The following is a 26467-nucleotide window of genomic DNA, read 5'->3' as shown; positions in this document are numbered from 1 at the left end:
GAATGCTCATTGACTTTAAAAACCTTCAGAAGGTTTTATGTGGGAAACAAAATTGAGAATGAACTTAACTCTCTTAAAAAAATATGCCTGACCGGAAAGACCTGCAGCAAATTAGCAGTTACCTCTGAGTGATAGAGTTATGGATAATTTTTTTTTATTTCCTTCATTTGGCTTTACTCTGTTTTTCAAATATACTCCAAGCGTGTATTGTTTTTAGAATCATGAAGGGGCGTCTGGGTGGCTCAGTCCGTTAAGCGCCTGACGTCGACGCAGGTCGGGATCTTGCGATTCGTGAGCTCGAGCCCTGCGTTGGGTTCTGTGCTGCCGGCTCAGAGCCTGGAGCCTGTTTTGGATTCCGTGTCTCCCTCTCTGCCCTTCCCCTGCTCACACTCTGTCTCTCAAAAATAAACATTAAAAAAAAAAAAAAAAGAAGAGGAATCGTGAAAAAAAAATGTTAAAGCCTGAATTTTGGAGCCCATCTCAAGAGCACCTGAGTTGGGCTTGCTGGGGGGTGGGGGGTGGGGGGGGTGTTGGGGGTGGTTCTGCACAATTTGCCCTTTCATTCACCATGGCTGCATAGGGCACCTAGCACCAGGGGCCTGACACGGAGTCGTGCATCCCAGATGTGGCCTGGACACACAACCAATGACCCGAGCTGCTCCTTGAGACTCATTGGCTGGAAGGAGGCGCTGGATCTGCCCCCTGACCTCTGGGGCTGGAGCCCAGGGTTAGCGAGCGTCCAGGAGGGTGAAAGTCGTGAGGCCACATCCCCTTGGAAGAAGCGAGCGCTGTAACCAGAGGTCCGGGGCACAGGCATGTCTGGGAGAATGCTGCATGGCTGAGGAGGACCAGAGCAAGAATGGAGGGCACGAGGGGGCACCGGGGCCAGGAATGCAGAGCACTTGGCTGTGAGAGCCTGGAATTGGGAGCTGAATGAGACAGGGACACATTGAGATGCCCTGAGGGAAAAGATGAATCACTTATGGGAGGGACGGAAGGGAGGGCACTGGCCTGCTGGGAGGTAACAGCTCTTCCTGTGGAGCAGGTGCAGGGCCAGTGGGTGCCTGTAAGGAAGGGGTCAGGAACCGACTGGACGGCCGGGAACCAGGGTGCCAGGGTTGCACCTCCTTGGACCCCAGGGCCAGGCACCTGCCTGCCCCTGGGACTGCTGGACCTCTCACACTCCGAGCGCCGAGCTAGGCCCACTGGTGCAGAGGCTGGTGCTATCCCTGACGTGACCGGGTTTTGGACACCTGGCCCCCAAGACGCCGGTTTTCATTTTAGAATACAAAGGCCATTTTCTCCGGTGACTCGTCTCCGCTCCCTCTGTTGGTAATCGGGTTGTCTGCAATATGCCTATTAATTATTGATAACCTTGTTGATTTTTAAACTGTACTTGCCTTTAGCAATGGCAGTTTGTAAAAGCACACGATTACTTTAAATACACACCCAGGAGAGGCTTCGTTATATTGGCCCACTGAGAGAGGAGGCAGTGTACAAACAATATTTTAATATATTACAACGTCTTACAATACATCAGATCAATACTCCAGAGCAGCACATATGAAGAAAAAATATATTTTTTCCCCTAATAATGGAGACCTTCTATACACACTCAAGACAAAGCTTTAAAATCTTAGGGCATGATTGGTCTTCCTCTAATCACAGCTGATGAAACAGTCTTTCAACCAGAGGGTAGCCTATGGGAGGAATTATTGCCCGGTAGAGTCTCATTGAGACTTCGCTTGTGTTAGTATCATGTTGTGTCTCTCCCAACACAGGGACTGGACTCCAGACCCCAGCAGAGAAGGAACAGGAGCCTGCATTTCAGATGATTCAGCTCATGATCTCACTCCCCTTTAACCTTAAAAGAAAATAGGCAACTTTCGCACCATCTATCACTAAATGGCAGAGTTGATTCATACTTTTGAAACCAACATGCTATTACTATTGTCTGACCTTTCTAGGTTTCCTAAGACAAAATTCTACTCATATCACCACCCTGTAAACATTAGCAACACTCAAAAGCACCACAAAACCTTTGTTCTTCACATTGAAATGGAGATGCCTCAGTTAAATTTACCATTTGTTTTTTTTTCCCCTTTTTGTTCATTATTTTTTTCCAATTCCAGTTAACGTACAGCATCGTGTTATTTCAGGTGTACAATATAGTAATCGAGCGATTCTATACATTACTCAGTGCTCATCACGAGACGTGGACTCTGCTGTTTTTTTTTTTCAATAAAAAAGACTGTGTTTCACAAAACTGACACTCATATTTAAAACTGAAAATATAAAGCAAAAGGTTCTGTAGTTCAAATTTGAATTTTACTCAGTGTTAAACGTCCCAATTTCTCCCCCTTAAAAATGAACATTTAGATATTTTAAACATTGCCGATCCTAACGGTGCATAAGGAAGGGGAATAGTGATGTAAAAAACAGCCGGAAACTAGATGTAGGATACTTGTTTCTCTGGTGCAGTTTTGTTTTGTTTTGTTTTAGACTTCCTTTGGGGAATGAGTAATACAATTTCCTGCATTTTGAGTTTGATCGAATTTGAGAGAAATTCATTCCAACTCAGAGGATTTGGACTTTCAATTTAGATTTTGTTTCATGATTGAGCACCTGCTGTCTACCAGACAACGTCTTCGGTGCTTTCACATACGTGAACTTCGTTTGCTGAACTTACTCTTGTTGAATAATGTGAAGGTCAGCAAAGTGTGGTCATGTTATGCAAAAAAAATCAAAAGTGTTTTATATACTGATTCTATATACTAAGGTCATCATAGCTTAGTTACGGTCATAGCTTAGATACGTTGAAGGCCCATACAGGGAAAAAGCTTTCTAATTCATTTTTCTCTTAAAATATAAAACAAAAAAATGGAAAATGCAGGACAGCCCATCCTATTTTATTTTTTATTTATTTAAAAAGTTTTTATCTTATTTTTTTTAACCCATCCTGTTTTAGATGGGACACAAATATATTTATGTTGTACGATAGTGACTTCAAATTTGAAGTAGAACTATCTTTTCCGGGAAAAAAAAAAAAAATCACAAACCAAACTTTCAAAATCACCGAGTCTGGAAAGTAGATTATGAAGCGAATCTCTGTGTGGCTGCTTCACAGACTCGGGCAGCGTTCAAACGCCACCTAGTGACCGACACCGGCATGGCAGCTGGGTTACAATTTCTCCAGGCTTGGGCAAAAAAAAATGGTCCATGATTTTCCTTTTTTGAAACAATGATAGGAAATTATTGTTTTCCAGGCAATGAGATACTGTCTAAATTACATAAACAAACTGTGTGTGATATTTCCACAAGTAGAGAATCTTTTCCCCTGACCCAGTTTAAGTGATATTTTCCCAAAGAAGCTAAGAAAAGGAAGGCACAGGTTTTCTCCTCTTCGCCTAGATTTTTTTTTTTTTTGTGACCCAGATTATATCCTTGTTTCAAGTGATTCAGAGTTAGTTGAGAAATATTATATTGAGCCATGGCTTCATTTATGTAAAATCCAGGTACATTCTAGGAGTTTCCCTTCATTCTTTCCTACACAGCATCCCAGTGCCTTTTCCTAACAGATCAGACCAATCTAGTAGCCGTGATTTATCACAGATACAGGGACAACTGTCTATTCACATGCACTCATACGTTGGTGCAGGGAAGATCCCGGTGGCTTGGATAACAGGTGCGTACAGCAATCTGAACCCTGACCCCTTTGTCATGAAGTGTAAAGTGTGTATTTGTTTTGCTGAGACTCTTGGAAGAGAAAAGGGACTAGCAGAGAGAGCTAACATTCACGGAATAGTCAGCATGGGCCAGGGGCCGTGCAGAGCATGGGCAGATGAACTATCTCCTTCTAGGCCCTTACTGAACACCCATGAGATCATCATCTCCTGCTCTCTGAAAACATCTGTTGACTATTTCTAGACTCTGGGTTAAAAAGTCCAAGACCACGATGGTATGAAGGCAGAAAGGACAGAGTTACAGTGGGCAGACTAACCAGGGAAGGGATTCTGTCGTTGTTCTAGATGTGAAAATTGCCATCTCAACATTTAGCAAAAAAACAAAAAAAACCAAAAAACCAAAACAAAAACAAAAAAAACAAACAAACAAAAAGCCCCCCACTCTATCAAATGAAAGGTCTGACAAAAATAGCTTCAAAATTGGGAACACGGGAGTCGCAGAAAACACTGCTCAAAAAACTAAATCTTAAATAAGCTAATTAACTAAAGTTAAGGGTTTTGCATTATCTGTGGATTTTGATGATCCGGGATTTACCGTGGAGAATCAGGTAGCAGGTGCAACAGAAGATGGGATTGGGGGCCGTTGAGAAATGCAGCAGGAATTCCTGCTGAGCCCGGCCAGCACACCTCAGGTCCGAGCGAGCGTCCCCACGGGCGCGTTGAAGGCTGGGTCCGCTTCCGGACCTACCAGTCCAGCTTCAGGTCTGCCTTGCTCCACACATATTTGCCTCCTCGCTTTAGAAACATCTTTTCATCAAATCCACTGAATTTTATAGCTTCTTCTACGCCAACATCCAGGATGGACTTGGAAGGATCCTTCCGCCCGTTCCTACAATTCAGGAAGCGCATCTAGAAAATTCATGACAGAAAGGGGATATGTTTGTATAACTGATTCCTTGAAACTCAGTGTTGGGGGGTTAATCTAGAATGATGTTTGACCCTGGAGCCATTTCAACAAATATTTAGCGACAGCTGTTGGCCAGACACTACACTGAAGATGCCGACCTCCTAGAACACTCTTTCTCTGCTCGAAGAGCTCACTTTAACCAACAGAAACACATTAGATCGACGAGCACATGATAAACCAAATTACATGCCTGCCACATGTCCCTCCATGGGTCGGGGGGGAGGTAATGTTTAGAAATTGTAAGGTGGGGGGGGGGGACCTGCGTGGCTCAGTTGATTAAGCGTTCAGACTCTTGGTTTGAGTTAGGTCATGATCTCATGGTTGAGCCCCTTTGGGCTCTATACTGGCAGCACAGAGCCTGCTTGGGATTCTTTCTCTCCTTCTCCTCTCTCCCTGCCCCTCCGCCACTCGTGCTGTCTCTTTCTCTCTCAAAATAAAAGAATAAACTTAGAAAATTTTAGAAAGTGTTAACTGGAGAGAACGGTGTTATAAATGCACAGAAGCATGACACAGGCTGGCACGTAGGTGATACTACTGGAATGAAAACTGTTCACGCACAGATATACAGGTGTAAAGTTAATAAACTTTTCTTTTGAGAAAGGGAGAGAGTGGGATAAGAAAGGAAATACCAAGGCGGGCAGGCACCAGACCGAAGAGTCTTACGCGCCCTGTCAGGCGGGAATGAGGTCTTCACCCTTCTTAACCCCTACCATGTCACTAAGCACCTTACAGTAACATTTGATGATTCAGAATGTTCTTAAATTACCAAAAGCAAATTTGGGTTCCACTATGTTTGCGCCAACTGTGTGGAGGCCAGAGAGTTTGTAAAGGAGCATTGGTCAAAACCCCCTGCCTATCATGATACTCCAAAAACAGAAATAAATCCTGTTTGACTTCTCCTCTCTACCTTGAACCCTCTAACACTGGACATTAGCATCACTGCCTTTCTCCTTATGCCCCATAAAGAGAGTTTGTCCTACTGACAGACCATGAAATGGCTGTGAAGCATCATTGGTTAATTTGAAAATAATAAAATACCAAAAGTCAAAATGAGCATTTCTCATTTTGACAAGTTCCATGCATACGTTAAAACCATTGTTCTTGTTGGAGTTCATTTCTTTTTTTTAATGCTTTTTTAAATTTACTTTTGAGAGAGAGAGACAGAGACAGACGGACCAACAGAGCGTGAGCAGGGGAGGACAGAGAGAGAAGAAGGAGACACAGAACCAGAAGCAGGCTCCAGGGTCGGAGCTGTCGGCACAGAGCCCGACGCAGGACTCGAACTCATGAACCTCGAGATCATGACCTGAGCTGAAGTTGGGTGCTCAACCGACTGAGCCACCCAGGCGCCCGTGGAGCTCGCTCATGTCTTAGAAACAGGTCTTTGAATGGACTTGTTTGTCCTGTACTAGAAATATTGGCAATGGTTTATGAATCTAGCCAAAAAAAAAAAAAGACGAAAGAAAAAAGTAATTTGTTTTTCCAATTTGAGAAGGGGAATATTTTCCTTCTTCTCTGGAAGGCAGAGCGGGTAGCAATCGTGTCAGTGACTTCTGGAGAGGAGCCGCAGGTAACCTCTTCTCACCAAAGCCAAGATTGATCAGGGGACAAGCTGGCAACATCAGAGGTATTAAAGGTGATGTGAGGTGTGATAGGACCTTCCTCCAAAGTACCCTGGGTGCCCTGGTGCTGGAGAACCCCCAGCCCAAGACAACAGGACACGCAGTGCCACTTTCTATGTGACACCCGAGGACCCATCGCCCCACGGGAGAAAGCCTGAGCCTTTAAATTTTATAATTCATGAGAAATACTCACATACTCATCCAGAATAAGGTAGGAATCTTTCATCTGCAAAAGAGAAATTAAATACAAATTTAGTTTCAAGTATATTTTTCAGTATGTGCGCTCAACGGTCGGTCTTGCGGGGTTTGCGTGTTTGTGTTTTATTGCTTCCGGAGTCTGCATTTCTTATACCACGTGAGTGTCTTTGGCTCTGCCCCTTACGAGGGGATCCATCAGTCAGCGCCCCTGTCCCCACCTAACATACATCTCCAGGGGCATCTCTCACAGTTTTCAGCAGGCTGGATTCTCCGCCCCAGGCTGAAAGGGTCAAAGGACACTGTGAGAGCTTCTCCGAGGATGAAATCCCCAGGCTAATTTCTCCATTTTCTCAAGCTGTGGGAGAGCCTTGTTTTTTATTCAGTATTCCCAATGGCTATTTTTCCACCATGCATGGAATTTCCCCCATTTTCAATGGAATTAAGCTTTAAGGCTATGAACCTGGGAGTCTGCCTGCAGATTTTAATGTTACCTTCATTACCCGTAACTAGTTTTACCTTCTGTAGGTATATGAAAGGTGTCCCTATTCTCCTAGAGGAAGCTATACCTACCCTCTCGAGGCTGCGTCCTTGGAACAGCTCCCACCGCAGGAACGGTGGGCGGACACAGAGTCCAAGGACAGAGGCGGGGGAAGGGAACCTGAAGGTCTTTCAGAGGCCCCACAGCTGGCAGGTGAAGGGCTGGTGGTGGGTTCCAGCCCGAGGCTGCACCCTCCCATCCTCCTCGCTGAGCCCTCTAAAGGAACAGTGTGTGGATCCCTTGAGCTAGAGAGGTCCCTGCTTGGAACCATCTCAAGATGTGACCATGTCTGCTCCATTATACCTTCTGGTTAGACTCGGGCACCAAGCAGGACACCTCTTTGTGGCGGTCTAAGAATCCTTCAAATTCTTCATCGCTGATGATGAATTGTTGCGCTTCTCTCAAGGCGTCTTCTCCAGAATTCTCCCCCTCGATGAGGAGGCACTGGAAGACCTGGAAGGCGAGGAGGGTGTTTGCTTAGCAGAGTGACCCCCCCCACCCCCCCATGTTTATGCCCCAAACCTCACCTCCCCAGACCCAGCTTTGTGTCCTCTATGCAAGGAAGAGTCCTTCTACTAAAGAACATTCTAGAAAGACATCGCTCTGGGTCCCTCAACGTCAGAAAGTCCAAACGGTCTGAAAATATAAAACTGGTCGAGTTTATGTTTGAGCCAGTCTGACAATCTAACCTTTTCAGACCACCAACTAAGTGATGTTCACCGCAGGGAATGAGAGCATGAAGAAAATAGACAAATCATTTGCGATCCACCAAGAAAGAAGTATTTTCGAAATGTTGTCTCTGCTGACTTCAAACATCCCTTATTAAGCCCTCTACACTACGTGGGGCTTTTTTCAGTAGATATACAAGGATAGTTTCCAAAGCCATTAATAGTCTTTTAACATTCTTTTAAGTAAGTAAAGTGTGTGTGTGTGTGTGTGTGTGTGTGTGTGTGTGTGTGTGTGTGAATTATTATTCCATCATAAGGAATACCATCCTCTGAGAAGGAAAAAACTGTCCCAGGGGCCTGAGCAAGGTGGTAATAGGTGACAGCTGATCAAACACAGACCCAGCACAGAGCCCAGGGCTATAGGGTTTTCATGTAAGGGAGGGGGGATTACGCACAGCATGTAATTAACATTTTAGCCAGCTTAGAATTAATTTTGAAGCGCCCTACACGTTGCCTTCTTTGCTCACTCTATTCCCACCCCCTTCTTCTCTGCTCCCTAGTCCTTAAACATCCGTCCCCGCGGACCCTGGTCACACGGTAGATTTACTATTTGCTTTCCTGGCTGTCTTGCTCTGTAGCCTGGGAGCTTCCTGGGAGGGGACACCTCTCATCTTTGTCCCCACGGCACCCATCCCCAGTCCAGGCACAGGGTGAGGAGAGAGAGGAGGTCAGAGGAGGTCTCCACACAGGTGGGAATCCCAAGCCGGCTTGAATAGCAGGTGCAGTAAAGACACGCAGGGACTTTGGCCGTGGTGACTTTGGTTCTGGAATCCACCAACTTCAGTGGGGCTTGAGAAGCAAAACAGGGGGAAGGGTGGTGGGATTAGATGGGGAAAGTCAGGTGCAGCCTGCTCTGTTGTCCCCAGAGCAAGCCTGAAGGTGATGGCAGACCCCCTGTGGAAGAACACTGAGGTTTCTTCCCTCCCACGCTCGTTCAGTGCTGGAGTACTGAGCACGGGGCCTCCCGTGGAGGACGCGGCCTCGGGGGTCCAGGCACCTGACCCGGGGGTGCTGCGTTTCATCAGTTTGCGGCCTGCAGACGCCAGTGATCTGATGCCAAAACTGCTTTTCAAACAGACAGTAGCTAATCTGCTCCCTCCAGAAAACTCAGGATTTTGAAAAGGCGATTCTGGAGTGACTCAGCACGCAGAAGCCACAAGAGGAGTTACAAGATGGGAGGAAAGAAGCTATGGGATCAGGAAGCTACAAGGAGCTCCTGGCAAACCAAAGCCAGGTATGTATTTTTGTATACACACACATACAGGGAGAGAGAGAGAAGCTAAAAAGAGAATAATGAGGAAGCCAGTAGTGGAACAGAGTTAGGGGACCAGGGAAAAGGAGAGTATCCGGCAGGTGGTTCTAGAAGGAAAGTCTAAGAGCTTTGAGCCTCGCCTCTGGTCCTCGTCCATCCCCCTTGCTGGACCACAGCCTTCGTTCCTGCCCCTGTCTCTCTTTCTTGGCTTTTCTCTAATTCCTTCGGGGCATGGGACGCAGGTCCGAGAAGCTGCGTTTCAAACAGTTCCCTGAGTTGAGTCTGAGGAACAGCCAGGGGTAGGAAAGTTTAATTTGTCATTATCTGCAAGTGTCTGTCCATGGTGGGTGCTGTAATTACACCTTGAATTGGAACGTTAGACTTTTAGTAGCTGATGGAGGGCTCGAAAGCACGAATCTCGGTGAATGAACTTTGCTGCAGCTTGGGGATGGTGTGGCCCCAATATCTACTAATAATTCAGTGAATAATATATTAACAGAATTTATGAAGAACGTATATCCATTTATGAATAAGCCAAGAGTTTTAAGAAGAAATCCAGTATTACTATATTTAATAAATAAATATCGGTTAGGTGTTGGATGGATATATGCTTTATTTTTTTAATGTTTATTTTGAGAGAGAATGAGAGAGCGAGGGAGGGGCAAAGAGAGAGGGAGAGAGAGAATCCCAGGCAGGCTCCATGTTGCAGGCTCCATGTGCGCGGGGCTCACGCTCATGGACTTTGAGATCATGACCTGAGCCGAAGTCCGACGCTTAACCGACTGAGCCACCCAGACGCCCCACCTATGGATGTATTTTTTTAGAACACCTGCAAGCATTGACTATATCTTTTGACCTTTATCCTCCCAATACTCCAGAAGGGAATCAGTTCCAGTTTTTAGAAGGGGGAATTGAGGCAAAGACAGCGTAAGCAGCCTAAAGTTTAACAGGGCTGGAAGAAAGCATGAGGACCCGGTTTCCTGGCTGCCTCCTTCAGTCCAGAGTTCTCTCTAACCTTGACATTTCGGGTTTCATTGACACAAGCGTCTCCCAAACATTTTCTGAGTTATACTCGGCAGAAGTGACACGGGACACGGTACTTACTTTCCAGCGGACCGGGTTCAGGGCTTTAATCTGCTCCCTCATATCCTCATCCACGTTGAATCGATTAATGACAGAATTTATTTTGAAGGCCACTCTATAATCTCTACACCATGTCCTCAGTTTTTGAAGATTCTCCACGTGGTTCTTCTTTCCTTGGCCACGACCAATGAGGACGTTGACTTGTTCATCAAAGCTGTCACAGGAGATGGCAAGGATGTCCAAATATTCACCTGACGGAAAACAGGCATCTTTAAGCTTTTCCATTCAAGGACCAAACCTGTTAGGCCATTTATAGGTTTTTATGATAAAACGTGTCTTGTTTGTATCTCATTTTTCATTTTTTTTTTTCAACTTTATTTTATTTGGGACACCAGCGTGGCTCAGTCAGGTAAACCTCTGACTCTTGATTTCAGCTCAGGTCATGATCTCACGGGTTATGAGTTTGAGCCCTGCAATGGGCTCCGTGCTGACAATGTGGAACCTACTTGGGATTCTCTCTCTCCCTCTCTCTCTCTCTTTCTGCCTCTTCCCCCACTTGCTCTCTCTCTCTCTCAAAATGAATTAAAAAACGTTTAAAAAGTAAAGTTTATTTTATTTATTTTGAGACAGAGAGAATGTGTGAATAGGGAAGTAGCAGGGAGAGAGGGAGAGAGAGAGAAACCCCAGCAGGCTATGCACTGTCAGTGCAGAGCCTGATGTGGGACTTGATCCCACGAACCGTGAGATCATGACCTGAGCCTGAAATCAAGAGTCAGATGCTAAAGCTGAACTTAAACTTACACTGAGCCACCCAGGTGCCCGAAGCCCAGACATTTTCTACCACCCACTCATTCTCTGGCCACATCTTCACAGTGGACTAGGTTTGAGCTTTCCTCATTATTAGGACTTTGCAGAATTGGTTGCAAAGTTGATTCTTAAAACGACTCCCTAATTATAGAAACTAGGGGTTCCAAAACTCTGTAAGCAACTATTGTCTGGTTTTCTAATCAGGGAGCAATTTGAAGTACGATGTGGGGGCTAATACATTATCCACACGTACGCCCTCCGCCTCTCAATACAAACTGGGAACTGATGTGATTGGCCGTCCTGAACTCTGAACCATGAGTTGTGATCTATTAATTAATGTAGCTCCCTCGTAGGATAACTAATCTTTAGTTTCTCCAAGGACAAGCACTTGTCTTTTACTTCTTTTGGAGGCTCAAAGTATCTAGCACAAACTGGAACCAGAGTGGGCAACTGACCATTATTTAAAACAACTCAAAATGGGGCATCGGGGTGGCTCAGTCGCTTAAGCACCTGGCTCTGGGTTTCAGCTCAGGTCATGATGTCATGGTTGGTGGGTTCAAGCCCTGTGTTGGGCTCTGCTCTGTCAGTGCGGAGCCTGCTTGGGATTCTCCCTCTCTCTCTGCCCCTCCCCCTTCTCGTGCTATCTTTATCTCTCTCAAAATAAATAAACTTAAAAAAAATAAAGCGACTCAAAGTGTTCTAAAAATTGATCTCAGGTAAATTCCCAATGGCTTACGATATTGAAGAAAGGAATGAACTGAGAGAGTGGTCTCTAACCCAAACAAAATCAAAGTTTCAAACTAGAATAGAGACCTGTCAGTTATGTTATATTAGTTGATTTCCAAGTCAGCTGAGCATCTCTGTCCATTAGTTTATTCTGTCGCTTCTCCAGCTTCTGCTCTACGATCATGATGCCCCCTCCTCCTGCTCTCGGATTTTCTTGTCGGAGCCCTTGTGAAGAGAGTTAGCAACGAGGACCTGTGTGCTCAGTCCTTGTAAGTCTCCAGGAAAGCCTGGAACCTTGATGGAGTCTTGGCCGATCCCTGCATATATGGATGCCAGCACGTTCTCTGGGTCTCCCTTTGATGATGTATGTATGTCTAGGGCACGTTCTATCAGCTTGTCAAGAGTTGTTGGGATCGTTATGCAAGATTCATGACGTACCTGGTTTCCTTGCTGGGAGTCCCGAGTTTCAGTTGCCGTGGGTGATTGCCCAACAGTGCGAGCCTAAGTGACCAGCCCTGCATAAAAGTCTCAGGCCCTAAGACTCCAATGAGCATTCCTCGGCAAAAATTTTCCAAACACGTCCCTGAAGTGCTCGGCTAGAGAGAAAGCACGTCTTGTTCGCCCTGGAGGGGAAGGACCCGGGAGCCTGCGTCTGGCCTCTCTGGATCCCAGGGATGCACATCTTCTGCTATTCCCCAGCTGTGTCCTTGGCTCTCAGGAACCTTAGCTGCGGCGATAAGTGGCCGCTGAGTCTCGTGAGTGCTCCCAGAAAACTACCAGACTCAGCAGCTCCCTCTGTCCACTCAAGCTCACAGACTTACCCTTGGTCCTTTAAACCAGAGGTGGAAAATTGAGGCTTACAGACCACCCGGTGAGACACAAACGCTGCCGTGGCTGGTCCTCGTGGCATCTCAAAATATTTCAAATTTCCGTGCAAATATTGAATTGGGAGATTTCACAGAGCATGTGGATTTCTGAAGTATCTTTAAGAGTTTCGGGACGTGGCGACACGTACCCCAAACCCCATGTAGGACAAACGCCCGTGGAAGCCCGTGGCCAGCTGGCGGTCAGCTCGTCCACCATGAACAGGACTTGGTGCTTCCCATCCTTCACAGCCTCGCGCTCTCTTACTGCTCCCCGCGGCTGGAGTGGGCTTTTCTCATGCGCTTCCAGCTCCACTAACTCACCCTGCCTCTCCCACACAGGCATCTGGGCTTCTGACCCTGGAGTGCAGCGAGCCCGCGGGGCCTGCTCCCCGTACCATGATGGCGCCCACGTAGAGCCAGTGTTGGAGGGAGGACGTTACGCAGGGACACTGCCGGTAAGCCCGACCGATCATCCTCTGCTCACACGGTTCCCTAAGCCTCTGTTACCTCTCTGAATCTGGTTCCCAAAGTTTCCTTTGATGCTTCTGACCCTGATTCACTAAGCGGCTCCCTTCACAGTCTTCCCGGATTCGCCTTTCCCGGACACTTTCGAATCTTGTCTTCCTGCTTACATTCATCCCATGGGCTACACCACCCACATCCACCACCCCCTCCCTCCCACCACACCCGTGTCTTCACCATCTCCGGAGGGGTATTTGGTCAGAGCCTTTCTGTGAGCAGCCTCAACAGAGAATAAATGCGGCCATGTTTTTGGTGGCAGCCAAGCTCACATCGCTCGTCCAAAGGGAGGACGGAACACTGTGTTCTAAGAGTTAGGTAACTGTCTCCTGAAATGATAATAGTAATAACAGCTAATATTTTCCGGGGCTCTCTAAGTTCCAGCCTCTGCTCTGGGGATGTTACATCTATGGAAACTCAGCTGTGAGGGACCTCCAGGGTCTTAGGATCCATGGTTCGCCATCCCGGCTGCGGAGCAGAGCCCCTCGGAGCCCTTCAGGTTGGTCTGTCCACACGCCATGACGTTCTGACATAACGAGTCTGGGGTTCAGTCCCCCACGCAGATAGTCTATTTAAATGTCTTCAGCAGCCGCATACGTAGCCAAAGGAGGGGAAGACAGTTTTGGCCCAAATGCTTCATCGATGAGACTAACAGAATGACAGTTCCTTCGAGATTTAACAATTGAGCATTAGCCGCAAGCCAAAAGGGTTTATTCTGCAGAATGGTGTCACTGTCCCCTGCTAGTGGCTAAGCTAAAGCCACAGGAGCTGATACCTGCTCACTTGGGACGCACAGAAGAGCCGCGGTTGCTAATATTTTCTGTTATCTGTCTTGCCATGCTTGTTTACGTGGAGCCCTGCGGCATGAAAACCTCTAACTGCGTGCCGGCCTTGTAAAGATATTAGAGTTTGGTTTCTCCTCCCTGCCCGACCCTCCCCGCCCCCCAGCCTAAGGCCCCGGGATGGAAGGACCCAGAACCAACACTCGCAGCGGCCACGACTCCCGCGTGACGCCAGGCAGCTCACCGTAAGTCCTGAACCAGCGCTCCCGGATCAGGCTCCCGTTGCTGACGATGCTCACACTGGGCAGCCTTAGCTTCTCCTTGCAGAACCTCACCAGCTGGCCCAGGTACTCGCCCCGGTCATGAATGAATGGCTCTCCCCCCGAAAAGTTGATCTTCTCCATCCCTGTGAGAGGCCCGACGTGAATCTTTTATTCCCCGCCCCCCACTGCAAAACACCCCTTGTTGCTTTAACCGCAAAAGGGCTGTTTTCTCAAGGTAACGAAAACAAAATGATTATCTCCCCCCTCACCCCCAACCCTCACTCACAACCCTTGGGCTGTGTCTCTGGAGTCCCATTTTCTCAGGACCTTATCTTTTTAGTCTTTCTATCAAAATTCTAATTTTGGAAATCCCAGTGTCCACTCTCCAGACTCTCCCATATCCTGACTGTTTTCTCAGCATTGTGTTACTTCTTACGCATAATAATTTTCCTCTCATCTCTCTGGGATGATCAGTTACAGATTTTTTTTTTTTTGACGTTTTCCTCTATTCTCTTTGCTGATTTGTTTTGGCATCTGCCTTTTACTTTGGGGTTTCTATTTGTCCCTTCTAATTTGAGTGAAGCATAAAAGAGCGGAATGGAATTTCTGTGATTCAGGAAGAAACCACGCAGATGGAGGGTTTCGGTACAGAGTGACAGAGCGAGAAATGGACTTATTCACTGGATAATGCCCCACATGCCGGTAGCCTTGGTGTTTCCTCTGGGCCATTTTGTTCTCCTGGAGAAGGACTCTTAATCTCCTGCTATGCCTGACCACCTGGCTGCCTGTACCCTGGAAAGTACCAGCAGGCAGGTTCTCAAACCCCGGCCTTCAGTGAGGGCTCTCCTCCAGGCCCCACCTGGGGTCCCTGAGCACAGCCCTGGTGGTCCAGATCCCTCAGAAGAGAAGCCGCCTGTCATCTGCAGGACTTGAAGAGGGACCTCGTCTGACTGTGGTGGGGAGAGCCGTGGAAGGGCCTTTGGCCTATTTCCTCCCTCCCGCCTCGCCCCCTACTTGTGGATCAACGCTGTGCTTCTGCATGGTAACATGCTTCCCGTCTTTGAAATGTCCTACATTCCATGCAGCAGGCTGGTGAGCCTCTTACAGCCACTGCCCTGCAGACACATGCTGAAGGCGTCCAAGAGCCATAAACCATTTAGGACAACAACCTGTGGATTTCCTTGTGGGCTTATGCCCCTTCTTTCAATGATGCTATTGGAACTTTAGTGGCATGAAGGAAAGATTGGAAGGACGCTCAGTAGAAAGTCCAGAAGGTCTAAATACATTTAGAATTTCTGCAGCGATATTGTCATAGTGGAGTTCATTTCAATTCAGTTCAGTTCAACTCGGTTGACTGCGTCTCTACCAGATGCTCTGTTCCACTGGCAATATCAGAGCGGGACGTTTCCAGAATGAACCCTTAATCGGTAAGCAACTAGCTCCACTAAGTGAAGTTTGAAACGCACACTTCATGGGACTCTAAGGGTGCTGATAGCTCAGGCAGCGGACAGCCTGCTCGGATTAGAGACAGAAGCCACCACACTTCAGAGCATGCGAAGGAAAGGGCACAGGGTGACAGGCTGCTGAAACAGAAGCGTGTGTGGGCATCAGAGGTCAAAGGAGCAAGCATGAGACCAGTAAGAGCAGCAAACAGACCGAGTCATTGGAATAAAATAATTAGAAGCACCAAAAAACTAACGGAGAAGGCTGGGGATCTTATTAAGGGCCAAACAGCACAATCTGCCACAAAATTCCCTAAGAATTTTATTTGTTAACATCCATTCAACAAACTTGGTCCCTACCAAGTATGGAATACCGTGCCTGGCCATTTCATTTGTGCAAACTCACTGTAGCCCAGCTTTTAAAATGCTGTCCGGACCCGGTTTTGAGGTCCTGGCTGAAGGCTGGTCATCCTTAAATTCATCCTTAAACTCATTCAGCAAGGAAGGAATCATTACCCTGGTTTTTATCATTTATTTATTGTTTAAAGTTTATTTTTGAGAGAGAGCGAGCGAGCCTGTGCGCACACACGCGAGTCGGGGAGGGGAGGGGCAGGGAGAGGGAGCGAGGGAGTCCCAAGCAGGCTCCGCACTGTGAGCGCAGAGCCCGATGTGGGGCTCAAACTCACCAAAAGCAGGATCATGACCTGAGTTGAAATCAAGAGTTGGGTGCTTAACCAACTGGGCCACCCAGGCGCCCCATCCTGGTTTTTAGTTGCAGGGTTGAAGCCCAGAAAGGTTCACGAATTATTCACGAATACAAGGCTAGGGGAAAAAAAAAATGCTGAGATGGATGTCCAAGCTCCAAAGCCTTCCATTTTGTCAGCGGGGCGGCCCTTCACCCCCGCTTGCCCAAGCTAGTCCCCCCTGATGGCAGACCAGATGTCACCTGTTATTCTTTTCAACATCGCCTTTCACGCTCCGGTGGGCCTACGACTGGACAGTGAGAAGTTCTATCCCCTCACTGGTGAGGGCTAGGAGCCTGGCTGTGTGGTGGTGGTTATATTTAATAAAAACATCATTATTCCCTAAAGTGTGGTTAAATAGGGTCAGACAAACTAGAGAGCGTGAGACAGTGTATTGGCCAGTGGCGTGGCCCTTGATGAGTTTGAGGGTAAGACGTAGAGGGGATAAAAGGAAGAGAGAGCTGAGGGAACGGGACGTGGATGCGTAGTTAAGATCTTAGATGAGGAACAATGACTTCACAATGGTCTTAACATACAAGGAGTGATCCTATTACAGCCCAGATCGCTACTGACCCCCAGAGTGGCTACCTTCTATTCCGTGTTCTCCGTGTAAAAGTGAGAGGAGTCAGTAATATTCTGGAGATGCGTCTTCAGCCGGAGTAGTACATTTTAATTGCAAATATAATTTGCATTTAGATTTAAATTTTTAATCACCACCAAAGTAGATTTTTCCTATTTTAGCCAGAAATCTCACCTACAGGGCACATAACCTATACTACACCTTAATCATTTTAAGTAATTTTGGTTTTATTTACTTAAAACTGAGAGGTCACCATATAAGCGTTTTAATTATAACTAAAGTAGTTTAGGCCCTGTTAAGAAACATCTGAGCATTTGCTTATCTGTGCCTCGTAGCTACTTTTTGAGGTTGGCATATGAGTTACCTTTACACACATTTTAAAGATTAGTTAACTTACATTCAGAAAAGTTAAATGTCTTGGCAAGTCACATAAGTGCTTCAGCAAGAGCTCAAGTCCTGCCTTGTGAGTCAAGAGTCTGAGCTCTTTCCAGGATGCCAGACCTCCCTTCATTTGCTCCAAAAACATTTATTACCCCCCTATTACATTCTAGATATTCTCCTAGGCACAAAAATACACAGAATGCTAACATTCAGTCTTGGAACTCAAACCCTTTGGGGACCCAGATATTAAAAATAAAACAGCCTGGGGTGCCTGGGTGGCTCAGCCGGTTAAGCGTCTGACTTCAGCCCAGGTCACGGTCTCATGGTTCGTGAGTTCGAGCCCCGCGTCGGGCTCTGTGCTGACAGCTCGGAGCCTGGAGCCCGCTTCGGATTCTGTGTCTCCCTCTCTCTCTGCCTCTCCCCAGCTCATGCTCTGTCTCTCTCTCAAAAATAAATATTAAAAAATGAAAACAATGGAACGAAACATAACTTCAAAAGTGCTATAGTACACGCTCATAGCAGGCACCGTGGGATCACAGATAGGGAGACAGGGCATTCCAGAAAGAGAGGATAGCGTGATCTCAGGCCTGATTGATGCAGGTGGTGAAGGAAAATAAGTATAACATGATGTGCCTGGAGCGTAGGGCACTGAGGGCATTGGGGTGAAGGACGTTGAGGTCCCCGTGGGGGCAGCAGAGATGATTATAAGAATCGCAGCAATCCAGCTGAGAAACGGGGAGACCCTGAGCCAGACCCCACGGGAACAGTGAGGTGGGACTCCACTTGGCTGAACGGCTGTGGATGGTTGAGCAAACACCACGGGCAACAAAAGAAATCAGATCATTCCATTACGTAAAGTACAAAATCAGGCAGAAGCCATCTGTCTGTTAGAAGACCAGCTCGGGGTTACCCTTGTGGGGGGCGGGACAGTGATGGAAGGGAGACGTTTCCGGGCGCTGGGACGCTGTCTGAGTGCTGTTTATCTGGGCGTGGTTATTTTGTGCGGTTCACTCAGCTATGCCCTCAGGACGGGCGCGACTTTGTGCATGTGTGTTATACTTCTATAAAAAAGCAAAACAAAAAGACAACACAACCGTTAAGCAAGTTGAGAAAAAGTTGGCAAGGTTGCTGAAGTTGCCAGCTTCCCAGGAGCTCTGGGAAAGACAGGAAGACCAGTTGAGAAGGAAGGACGGATGTGGAGGGGAAGATGCTGCCTCGGAATCACGTACATGCCGAGCCTTCTCTGAGATGCTTCCGCTAGCGTGGAGAAGCTCAGTAAGCAAGTCTTGAGATCAAAATCATTGTCGTATTTGTACTGCAAATAGTTTCTTTACAGTTTCACGGGAGAGGGGCGCCTGGGTTGGTCAGTCGGTTAAGCGCCCGACTTCGGCTCAGGTCATGAACTCACGGTTCGTGAGTTCGAGCCCTGCATCGGGCTTTGTGCTGACAGTTCGGAGCCTGGAGCCCGCTTCAGATTCTGTGTCTCCCTCTCTCTCTGCCACTCCCCCACTTGCACTCTGTTTCTCCCTGTCTCTCAAAAATAAACAAATGTAAAAAAAAAAATTTAAAGTTTCATGGGAGGAACACATACCTAATCCAAAGTAAGAGACTGGAACATTGTAGTTCCCAAATCAGAGTTTTTGTCTTTGTTTTCAACTTTCCTCATTGATTCTTTCTGGAAACCCCCCACTGCATTGGTGCTTTGGACAAACTCAGAAAGTAGAACGGTCCCAACCTGCTTCTTGGCAAACGGGGGGGGGGGGGACTGGGAGCCCGGCAGGTGCAGGGACCTCTGCTCACCTGGAGACTATAGGAGGGATGGGTTTGCAGTCCCTCCGGGCTGCGCCAGCCGACTGGTTCCGAAGGCCCAGGCATCCCCCCCAAATTCACCCCAGGCATCCCCCCCAAATTCACCCCAATTCTCCCTCGCGGGACGGACGCTCTGCAGGCCCTCTGCCACCTGTGCGCATCCCCAAGCCCGTGGCCGCGCCCTGACTTCCTCCCGGGACCGGGGACTCACCGGCTTCCTGCAGCAGCCGCAGCCCTCGCTTGGCCTCGTCCAGGGGCAGCACGAAGGACGTCTTGGCCGTGTGGAAGCAGAAGCCACACTTGTAGTTGCACTGGCGGGTGAAATGGTAGTTGACGCTGGTGGGGGTGGTGGGCTGGTCCGGGCCCTGCCCGCCGTCCCCTCTGCTCTCCTGCGGTTCTCCCCGGCCCAGCTGCGGTGGCCGGGTGCTCTGGCCCCCTGGCAGCCAGAGTGTGGCCCTGAGCCAGAGGACCCAGGGGACCAGGCTGCTCCAGAGGGAGCGCAGGGGCTTCCTGAAAGCGCTCAGCAGCTTTCCAGCAAAAGCCACGGGCACCAGCATCCACATGGTGGCCAGGCTCCCTGAGGCTGTCCTGCTGCCTGGAGACAGGGCTTATATGTGCCAAGAGCAACCTGTCACATGGGTTGGACGGACACACTTCTGACTAACTCTCTCGGCTGAGCTCAAGTTTCGATTTTCCTGTTTGTGAAAATGAAAGTTGGGACGGGGCCAAGGCTGAAGGCTGGGGATCGGGGCCAGCATCCGCCCGGCCTGGCCTCACCTTTCACCTGTCTTGGGGGCCGGCACGGGCCTTCTCACTGGATACAGACCAGGACCTCGCTCTCTGTCCGTCTGGCCCTCCGTCCAGCAGGGAGCCGCAGCCCGGACAGAGATGCCGCGGCTCTCCGGGCGGCACGTTCCTCACACATGACGCTTCCTGCCGCCGCCCCCAGCGAGAGTCTGGTGTGAAAGCCACAGAATGAATGGCACAGGCGGCCCTTGCAGGGCCCGTGGGCCTCGGCGCCCCTTGCAGACCGCGGTCCAAATGCACAGGCACATAATAACACCCAACTTCCAGCTACCTTTAGCTGTCCATCTCCACCTTCTGTATTTTCCCAGCGTTGAAACTCAGACACTTACACTCTCCTGCATTTTATTGGATTGATTGATTGATTGATTTAAAGTTTTTTTATTTTTAGTAATCTCTGCAACCAACATCAGCCTCGAACCCACGACCCCAAGATCAAGAGGTGCTCGCTCCTCGGACCGAGCCAGCCAGGCACACCATTTCTATTTTACTTTTTTTTTTTAAATATCTACTTATTTTTGTGAGAGAGAGAGTGGGGGGAGGAGCAGAGAGAGAGGGAGACACAGAACCCGAGGCAGGCTCCAAGCTCTGAGCTGTCAGCACAGAGCCCGACGTGGGGCTTGAACTTGCCAACTGTGAAGTCATGACCTGAGCCCAAACCACACGCTTAACCAACTGAGCCACCCGGGCACCCTATTTCTATTCTACATTCAAAAGACCATAGGAAAATCAGAAGCTTTGCTAAGGTGCTTGTTCATTGTCAAGAATTACAGCAGTTTCTTCCTGATTTTCAGTTTCCTAGAGAGCATTGTCAAATTTTGTGCTGAACCTTTTTTTTGCTTTAGCTGTCTTTAATCAGAATTGTCTTAAAAATTCTTTTTAACGTTTACTTTTGAGGCAGAGAGAGACAGAGCATGAACGGGGGAGGGTCAGAGAGAGGGAGACACAGAATCGGAAGCAGGCTCCAAGCTGTCATCACAGACCCTGACACGGGGCTCGAACTCAGGGACTGTGGTTCGAGCAGGTGGTCTTAAGTTTTCCTGAAGCTCATGGAAAGTTGGGACAGTCCTGGTAGGTAAGCTTCTGGAGCCACAAACCGAGCTCGTCACGTACTGGCTATGGGGCTTTGGTAAGTTACTTTATTTCTCCGGATCTCCGTTACCTCATCTGTAGGTCCAGATAGCTCATGCAGCTTTTTTTGTGTGTGAAGACTGAAAGTTCTCATTTCTGTGGATCACAAACTGGGACGGTGTGTGGAAAGTGGCACGTGTTCACTTGGGGTTGGCTATTGTTATTCTGGCGGTGTTGTGTTCTAAATAGAAACAAAGATGACTTTCACTTTACTTGGAAAGAAAACTGAAAGCAAATTCAGCAAAATAGCAAGCCTGTGTGTAATGATTTCTGGTTACACACTAATGGATATAACGCAAGTGCTTGAAATCTTAGCCCAAAGCATTGTAAAATCTCACTGTCGTATGGCTCAATCAGGAAATACTTTTTTTTTTCCCCCTGGATCACATGTGTTTGAAGAAATGAAAACCGAATCGGTTTACATTTCAAATTGAGTATCAGGTAAGGCACAGAGGGTGACCATGTAGGCTTTTCAAACCAGACCTTTTAAGGTCTGAATCCTAATTCGGCCAAGAGTGTTTCATTTGGCGTAAATTTCTTCATCTGCTTGATCTTGTTAACACATCTGGAAATAGGGATGTTAATGTCACACTCACACAGGGCATTTTAAGGATTAAAATGTATATTCAGCACCGAGAGTAGTGCTTGCGTGATAAATTAACCATATCTAGCATACCATATAGCATTGTGCACCAGGCCCCGGCCTACACTTTGCACGCACTTACTTATTTTACAGCTGGAGAAGCTCACGCCACGCAGGGAGTGTTTGAACTGGGATGTAACACCTGGAAACCTACTCCATGGTAATTATCAGCACGTTAGTTTAGTTTTTCCTAAATCTGTTCTAAGCAGGCCAGTTTCTTTTATGCATTCATTTGTTCCTTCCTTCCTTCCTTCCTTCCTTCCTTCCTCCAGGCATTCTCTCTTTCCTTCCTTTCTTCTTTGCTTCAACAAGTGTTTATTGAGAGCCTCCTACTTTTCAGAGAAAAACTTGGTAAATGTGAATAAAACACAAATCAGATAAATAAGCCCAAGTTTTTCCAGCAGAGAACTCACAAAAGTCAAGTCCTTATGGTATTCCTTGAACATATGTCCTATTCCTTCCAACCTGTCTTTTCCCACCCATTTAAGAGTAAGGTTCAGGAGCGGTAGACTTTCTTATTCAAAGTCAGGGCCTGCACAAGCCAGGGAGGGATTTCTTCCTCCAACTGCTCAAGATGGGGGTGGGCTGGGGGAAGCACAAGGCAGCCCCGTTTTGGCTCTCTAGTGGGAGTCGGCCATCTCTAAAGGCATCCACACGCAACTGGAAAACAGTCAAATGTCATCGTCATTTTTCTGTAGCCAGGGACTTTTTTTCCTAAACACCTGAACATCTGTAACATACTCCATGCTCCCTGATGTGTACCGTTTCCTGCAGGGATGTCCCAACAGCGGCTGCAACACATCAGCCGAACGTAGAATCCGTTCAGTTATTTGCAGACATCCTAACATCTCTGTGGTAAGTCTTTTTCTCACGCATACCATACGTCAGGACTACCCATCAACTACTATGCATCCCATACATCAAAAGGTACACAATTTGTAAATGCACGGCACGATGACTCTCTGGTAGACTGAACACATGTATGTAATGAGCATCTTGATCAAGAAATAGAACTTTGCCAAGAAGCCTCCAAGACCTTCCCTCAGGCCCTGAACCCTACCTCTGCCCCAAAGATAACCCTGTCCCGTTTTCTAGAAACCGTACTCTAGGTTTGCCGCTGTTAAAGTTCATGTGGATGGAATCACAACATGCCCGCTTTCTGTCAGGACTTTCTCACTCAATGCTGTTTGTAGACTTATCCATGTTGCTGTGTTTAGCAGTAGATTGTTCATTTTCCTAGCTAGCATTTATTGATTCTACTGTTTGAATATACCACAATTCATTTAATTATTATTTAAAAAAATTTTTTTTAACATTTATTTATTTTTGAGACAGAGAGAGAGCATGAACGGGGGAGGGGCAGAGAGAGAGGGATTCACAGAATCGGAAGCAGGCTCCAGGCCCTGAGCCATCAGCCCAGAGCCCGACGCGGGGCTCGAACTTACAGGCCGCGAGATCGTGACCTGAGCTGAAGTCGGACGCTTAACCGACTGAGCCACCCAGGCGCCCCTTATTTTATTATGATGAACGTTTGGAATATTTTGCTATCACACCATGAATATTCTTGTATATGCCTTTTGGTCAACATATACATGTGCGTTTATGTTGGGTATATACCCAGGAATGGACTCATTGCCTCATGTGGTGTATGTGTGCTCCCCTTGAGCACATATCTGCAAAGAGCTTTCCGGAGCGCTTGAACCAGTTTATATTCCCACCAGAATACTGTAAGAGTTCTAGCTGCTCCACATCTTCCTTCTCATTTGGCACTTTCACTGTAAGATTTTTGTTTTGTCTGGTTTAATTTGGCCACCCAGTGGATATGTAATGGTAGCTCTTTTTTAGTTTCCAGTTCTCTGATGACTAGTGATATTAAGCACCTTTATATATGTGTATCAGCCATCTCTTTTGTAAAGTGCCTGTTCGCGTCCCTTGCCCACTTTTGTATTGGACTTCCTGCATTCCACCCTCCCCTCCCCCCACAGTGGACTTTCTGTATTTTTAGTACAGATTTTTAGAAATTCATTGTTTATCATGAACTTTCTTGGTTACACACATTGGACATATCTTTAACTCTTGGGCTTTCTTGTTCACTCATTTACTAGTTGAAACTTAATTGATTTAATTCTATTAATTTGCAGAGCTGTGGTTTCGTGTATCCGTGTGAGTATTTAAGGAAATGAAATGGACTATTAAAGTGCTTCAAAATAAGATATTGTTCCTTGAAATTTTTACTTAGCTGTCTTGTGTGTGGGTATCGGCTAAAAGGATTCATACGACTCAGGAGCAGGTTATACTCCCTGTTAGGGTTTATTCCAGGGAAGGGATGCAGAGTGAAAACAGGAAGAAGATGAAAACTCAGACTGGGTCTGGAGAGGTCTGCACAGGCTTCTGAGCCCTTGGCCTGAGTTGCTCAGGACGGACTTTCTCTCAAGCAGTGCACTACAGGGACAAGTACAAATTAGTTGGTCAGGGAAGCCTGCTTGAGTCTCAGAGTCTGGGTTTATGTGGAGGGTTAGACGTGTAGGTGCATTCACCTGTGACTGGCCATGGTCACCAAATCTAAGAAACCCAACGGTGAATGAGGCGCCCATCACCAACCTTGGTGTGTGCAGAACAGTGCTGACAGGCCGATGTGGCATTGCTCTGGTATAGACACAGAATCATCAATGATTGGTAGAAAGGACCTTTTGAAGGGCACGTTTCTAGGGTTTGGCCAGGATCGATCATGGCTCCGGTCTCCCCTGGAGAGATGCTCTGAGTTGTGTTGACTCTTTCTTCATGGGATGGCACATAAGCTCTATTAGTGAGAAAATCAACTCCACAATACAATAGAATATTTTTCAGATTGGAAGCTCACAAATTCATCCAAAAGAACTTTATGAAAGAGAAATAGAAGGCTTATGGACTAGAGGGTTTACCTGTTCCTTAATAAAGCAGTTACTTACTAAATGTGTCTACTTTGGGGTCCTTCATTACCTTCTTTCCCAGGGTTTAGATTATAGAACCATCACTCCTTCCCAGATCTATTTTGTCAATTCTTAGTTTCTAATTTCACCGTTTATTTTGTGACATTCAGACGTATTGATGTAGAATTGTATGTAATATTCTCTGTTTTTGGAGGCCTTCACAATCTGTGGCTTTTTCCTTTCTTGGATACCTATTGTGCGGATTGCATTTTCTTTCTTTTTCTCCATTTGAATAGTCTACCTAGAAGTATATCTACTTCAGCAGGTTTTCCAAAACCAATCTCCTTTCCAAAATAAATATTAGTGTTTTCATTTATTATTTATTAATTACTGCATTTATATTTATTAATTCTTCCTTTCTGCTCCCCGCGCCTCCCATGAACAGAGGGGCCAGGATAGCTTTAGTTTTCCCATTTAATACTCCAAGTGTTGAAAACTATGACTTAAAAAAATTTTTTTTCTAAATGTTTATTTATTTTTGACAGAGAGAGAGAGAGAGAGACAGAGACAGAGAGACACAGAGAGAGACAGAGCACGAATGGGGGAGGGGCAGAGAGAGGGAGACACAGACTTGGAAGCAGGCTCCAGGCTCCGGGCTGTCAGCACAGAGCCGGATGTGGGGCTCCAACTCACGCACTGTGAGATCATGACCTGGGCCAAAGTTGGAGGCTTAACTGACTGAGCCACCCAGGCACCCCAAAAAATACGACTTTTTTAAATGAATGAAGCTGTGTTATCCACTCACCGAAAGACTTCACTGAAGGATCTTTCCAGCTCCCAGCTTCTCTGCTCTCCACCCACAAGGGTAGTTTGTTCCATCAAAACATCCACTTAAGTTGGGACCATCAGATTCTCTGTACAGGAATTTGAAACCGGAGCTCAAAAATCTGACAGATTTTTTTTTTTCCCTTTATGAGTGAAACTATTCTATCTTCGATTGTCAACAGATATGAAGGTTGACTGAGCACGGGGGGGGGGGGTGCAAGGTCTTTAATTTCACTGTCTTCTTGGTGGGGGGAGGTAGGTGAAACGGAGAGGAAAACAAAGAAAGGACAGAGGCAGTGGGGAAGGGGCGCGCAAAAAGGGTCAAGAGAGGCTCATGGGAGGACGCAATATGGGTGTTTTCTTCTTCGGTCTCCCATGTGCTGATTATACACGTGAAAACACCTCTGCCCGCTAAGTGCCCCAAAGTCAGATTGCTCACAGAGAGTAAGAATGATCCTGTTCTCGAAGAGCTGAACTGCCCCTGGTCTATTAGCCCATAGTTCAACCTCAGGTCTAAAAGTTCCTGCTTGTCAACAAGTTGTATTCCTTTCGGGATTACACATGCACCTGCGCTGAATCCAAATTGCTTAAATCGTAAAGTTTATTTGCTCTCCGTTCGGCTAACGTTTTCCACCTTTAGCTCAGTTGTGAATTTTTGACTCTTCCCCATAGGATTTTGGTTTTCAGTCGGCCTGACCATCATCGTCCAAGATATCCTCAGCTAAGCAGTGAGCACACAACGATACGTCCAAACAGGCGTGTAAAAGCTGCCGCACAAGGACAGCGATACCGTCGACGGCGGACTTCTGGCCGATACAGCTGCTACCACCACCGACTGGGACCGAATGCGGGCCTTTGGTTTGGCCCACGCGCACATCGGGAGACACCCGGGTTTGAAGGTCAGCAAAAGGAGAGGGGTAAGTCCCAGAAGAGGGAAAAGTGCTCCTCGTTTGGGCAGTCGGAGCAGCTGCTAGGACTTGGGTGGGAGTGAGGGCCAAAGAGCCGGTCAGCGGGGAGGTTGAGCCAGCGGCCTGTGGGTAAGGAGTCTGCACTCAAGGGCCAGTGAGGGTGGGGAGCAGCGAAGAGTCCCGATCTCTCTCTCTCCCTCTCTAACGCGCGCGCGCGCACAGACACGCGCGCACACACACCCCACCCGGGACGTAAAC

General features: G+C 47.2%; 1 protein-coding gene across 2 annotated transcripts; it reads right to left on the bottom strand.

The window, feature by feature from the left end:
- Nucleotides 1-1490: 1490 nt before the first annotated feature.
- On the bottom strand, nt 1491-19858 carry RSAD2 (radical S-adenosyl methionine domain containing 2). Of its 2 annotated transcripts, XM_025927251.2 has the most exons (6): nt 19201-19660; nt 14016-14177; nt 10093-10322; nt 7312-7461; nt 6466-6498; nt 1491-4592 (listed from the first exon to the last, which is right to left on the bottom strand). In XM_025927251.2, exons 1-6 carry the CDS (start codon nt 19550-19552, stop codon nt 4428-4430), a joined length of 1092 nt encoding a protein of 363 aa, XP_025783036.1. In that variant the 5' UTR covers nt 19553-19660; the 3' UTR covers nt 1491-4427. The 2 variants fall into 2 exon arrangements, with proteins under 2 accessions (XP_025783036.1, XP_086556075.1); XM_086699949.1 differs by lacking the exon at nt 14016-14177 and having other exon boundaries at nt 19201-19858.
- Nucleotides 19859-26467: the final 6609 nt, after the last annotated feature.

The sequence above is a fragment of the Puma concolor genome, chromosome A3 (assembly GCF_028749965.1).
Source record: "Puma concolor isolate L17-30 chromosome A3, mPumCon1.1.hap2, whole genome shotgun sequence".
Lineage (NCBI taxonomy): Eukaryota > Metazoa > Chordata > Mammalia > Carnivora > Felidae > Puma > Puma concolor.
Note: the sequence above shows the minus strand (reverse complement) of the source record. Positions and strands in the feature narration are given on the sequence as shown.

Bases quoted from the DNA above. Each gene is read 5' to 3' on its own strand.
- RSAD2 (XM_025927251.2), bottom strand. From the start codon at position 19,552: ATGTGGATGCTGGTGCCCGTGGCTTTTGCTGGAAAGCTGCTGAGCGCT. The intron at 7,462-10,092 runs GTAAGTACCGTG...CTCGCCTTCCAG, and splicing joins TGAACCCGGTCCGCTGGAAA to GTCTTCCAGTGCCTCCTCAT. The intron at 6,499-7,311 runs GTATAATGGAGC...TCTCTTTTGCAG, and splicing joins TGCCCGAGTCTAACCAGAAG to ATGAAAGATTCCTACCTTAT.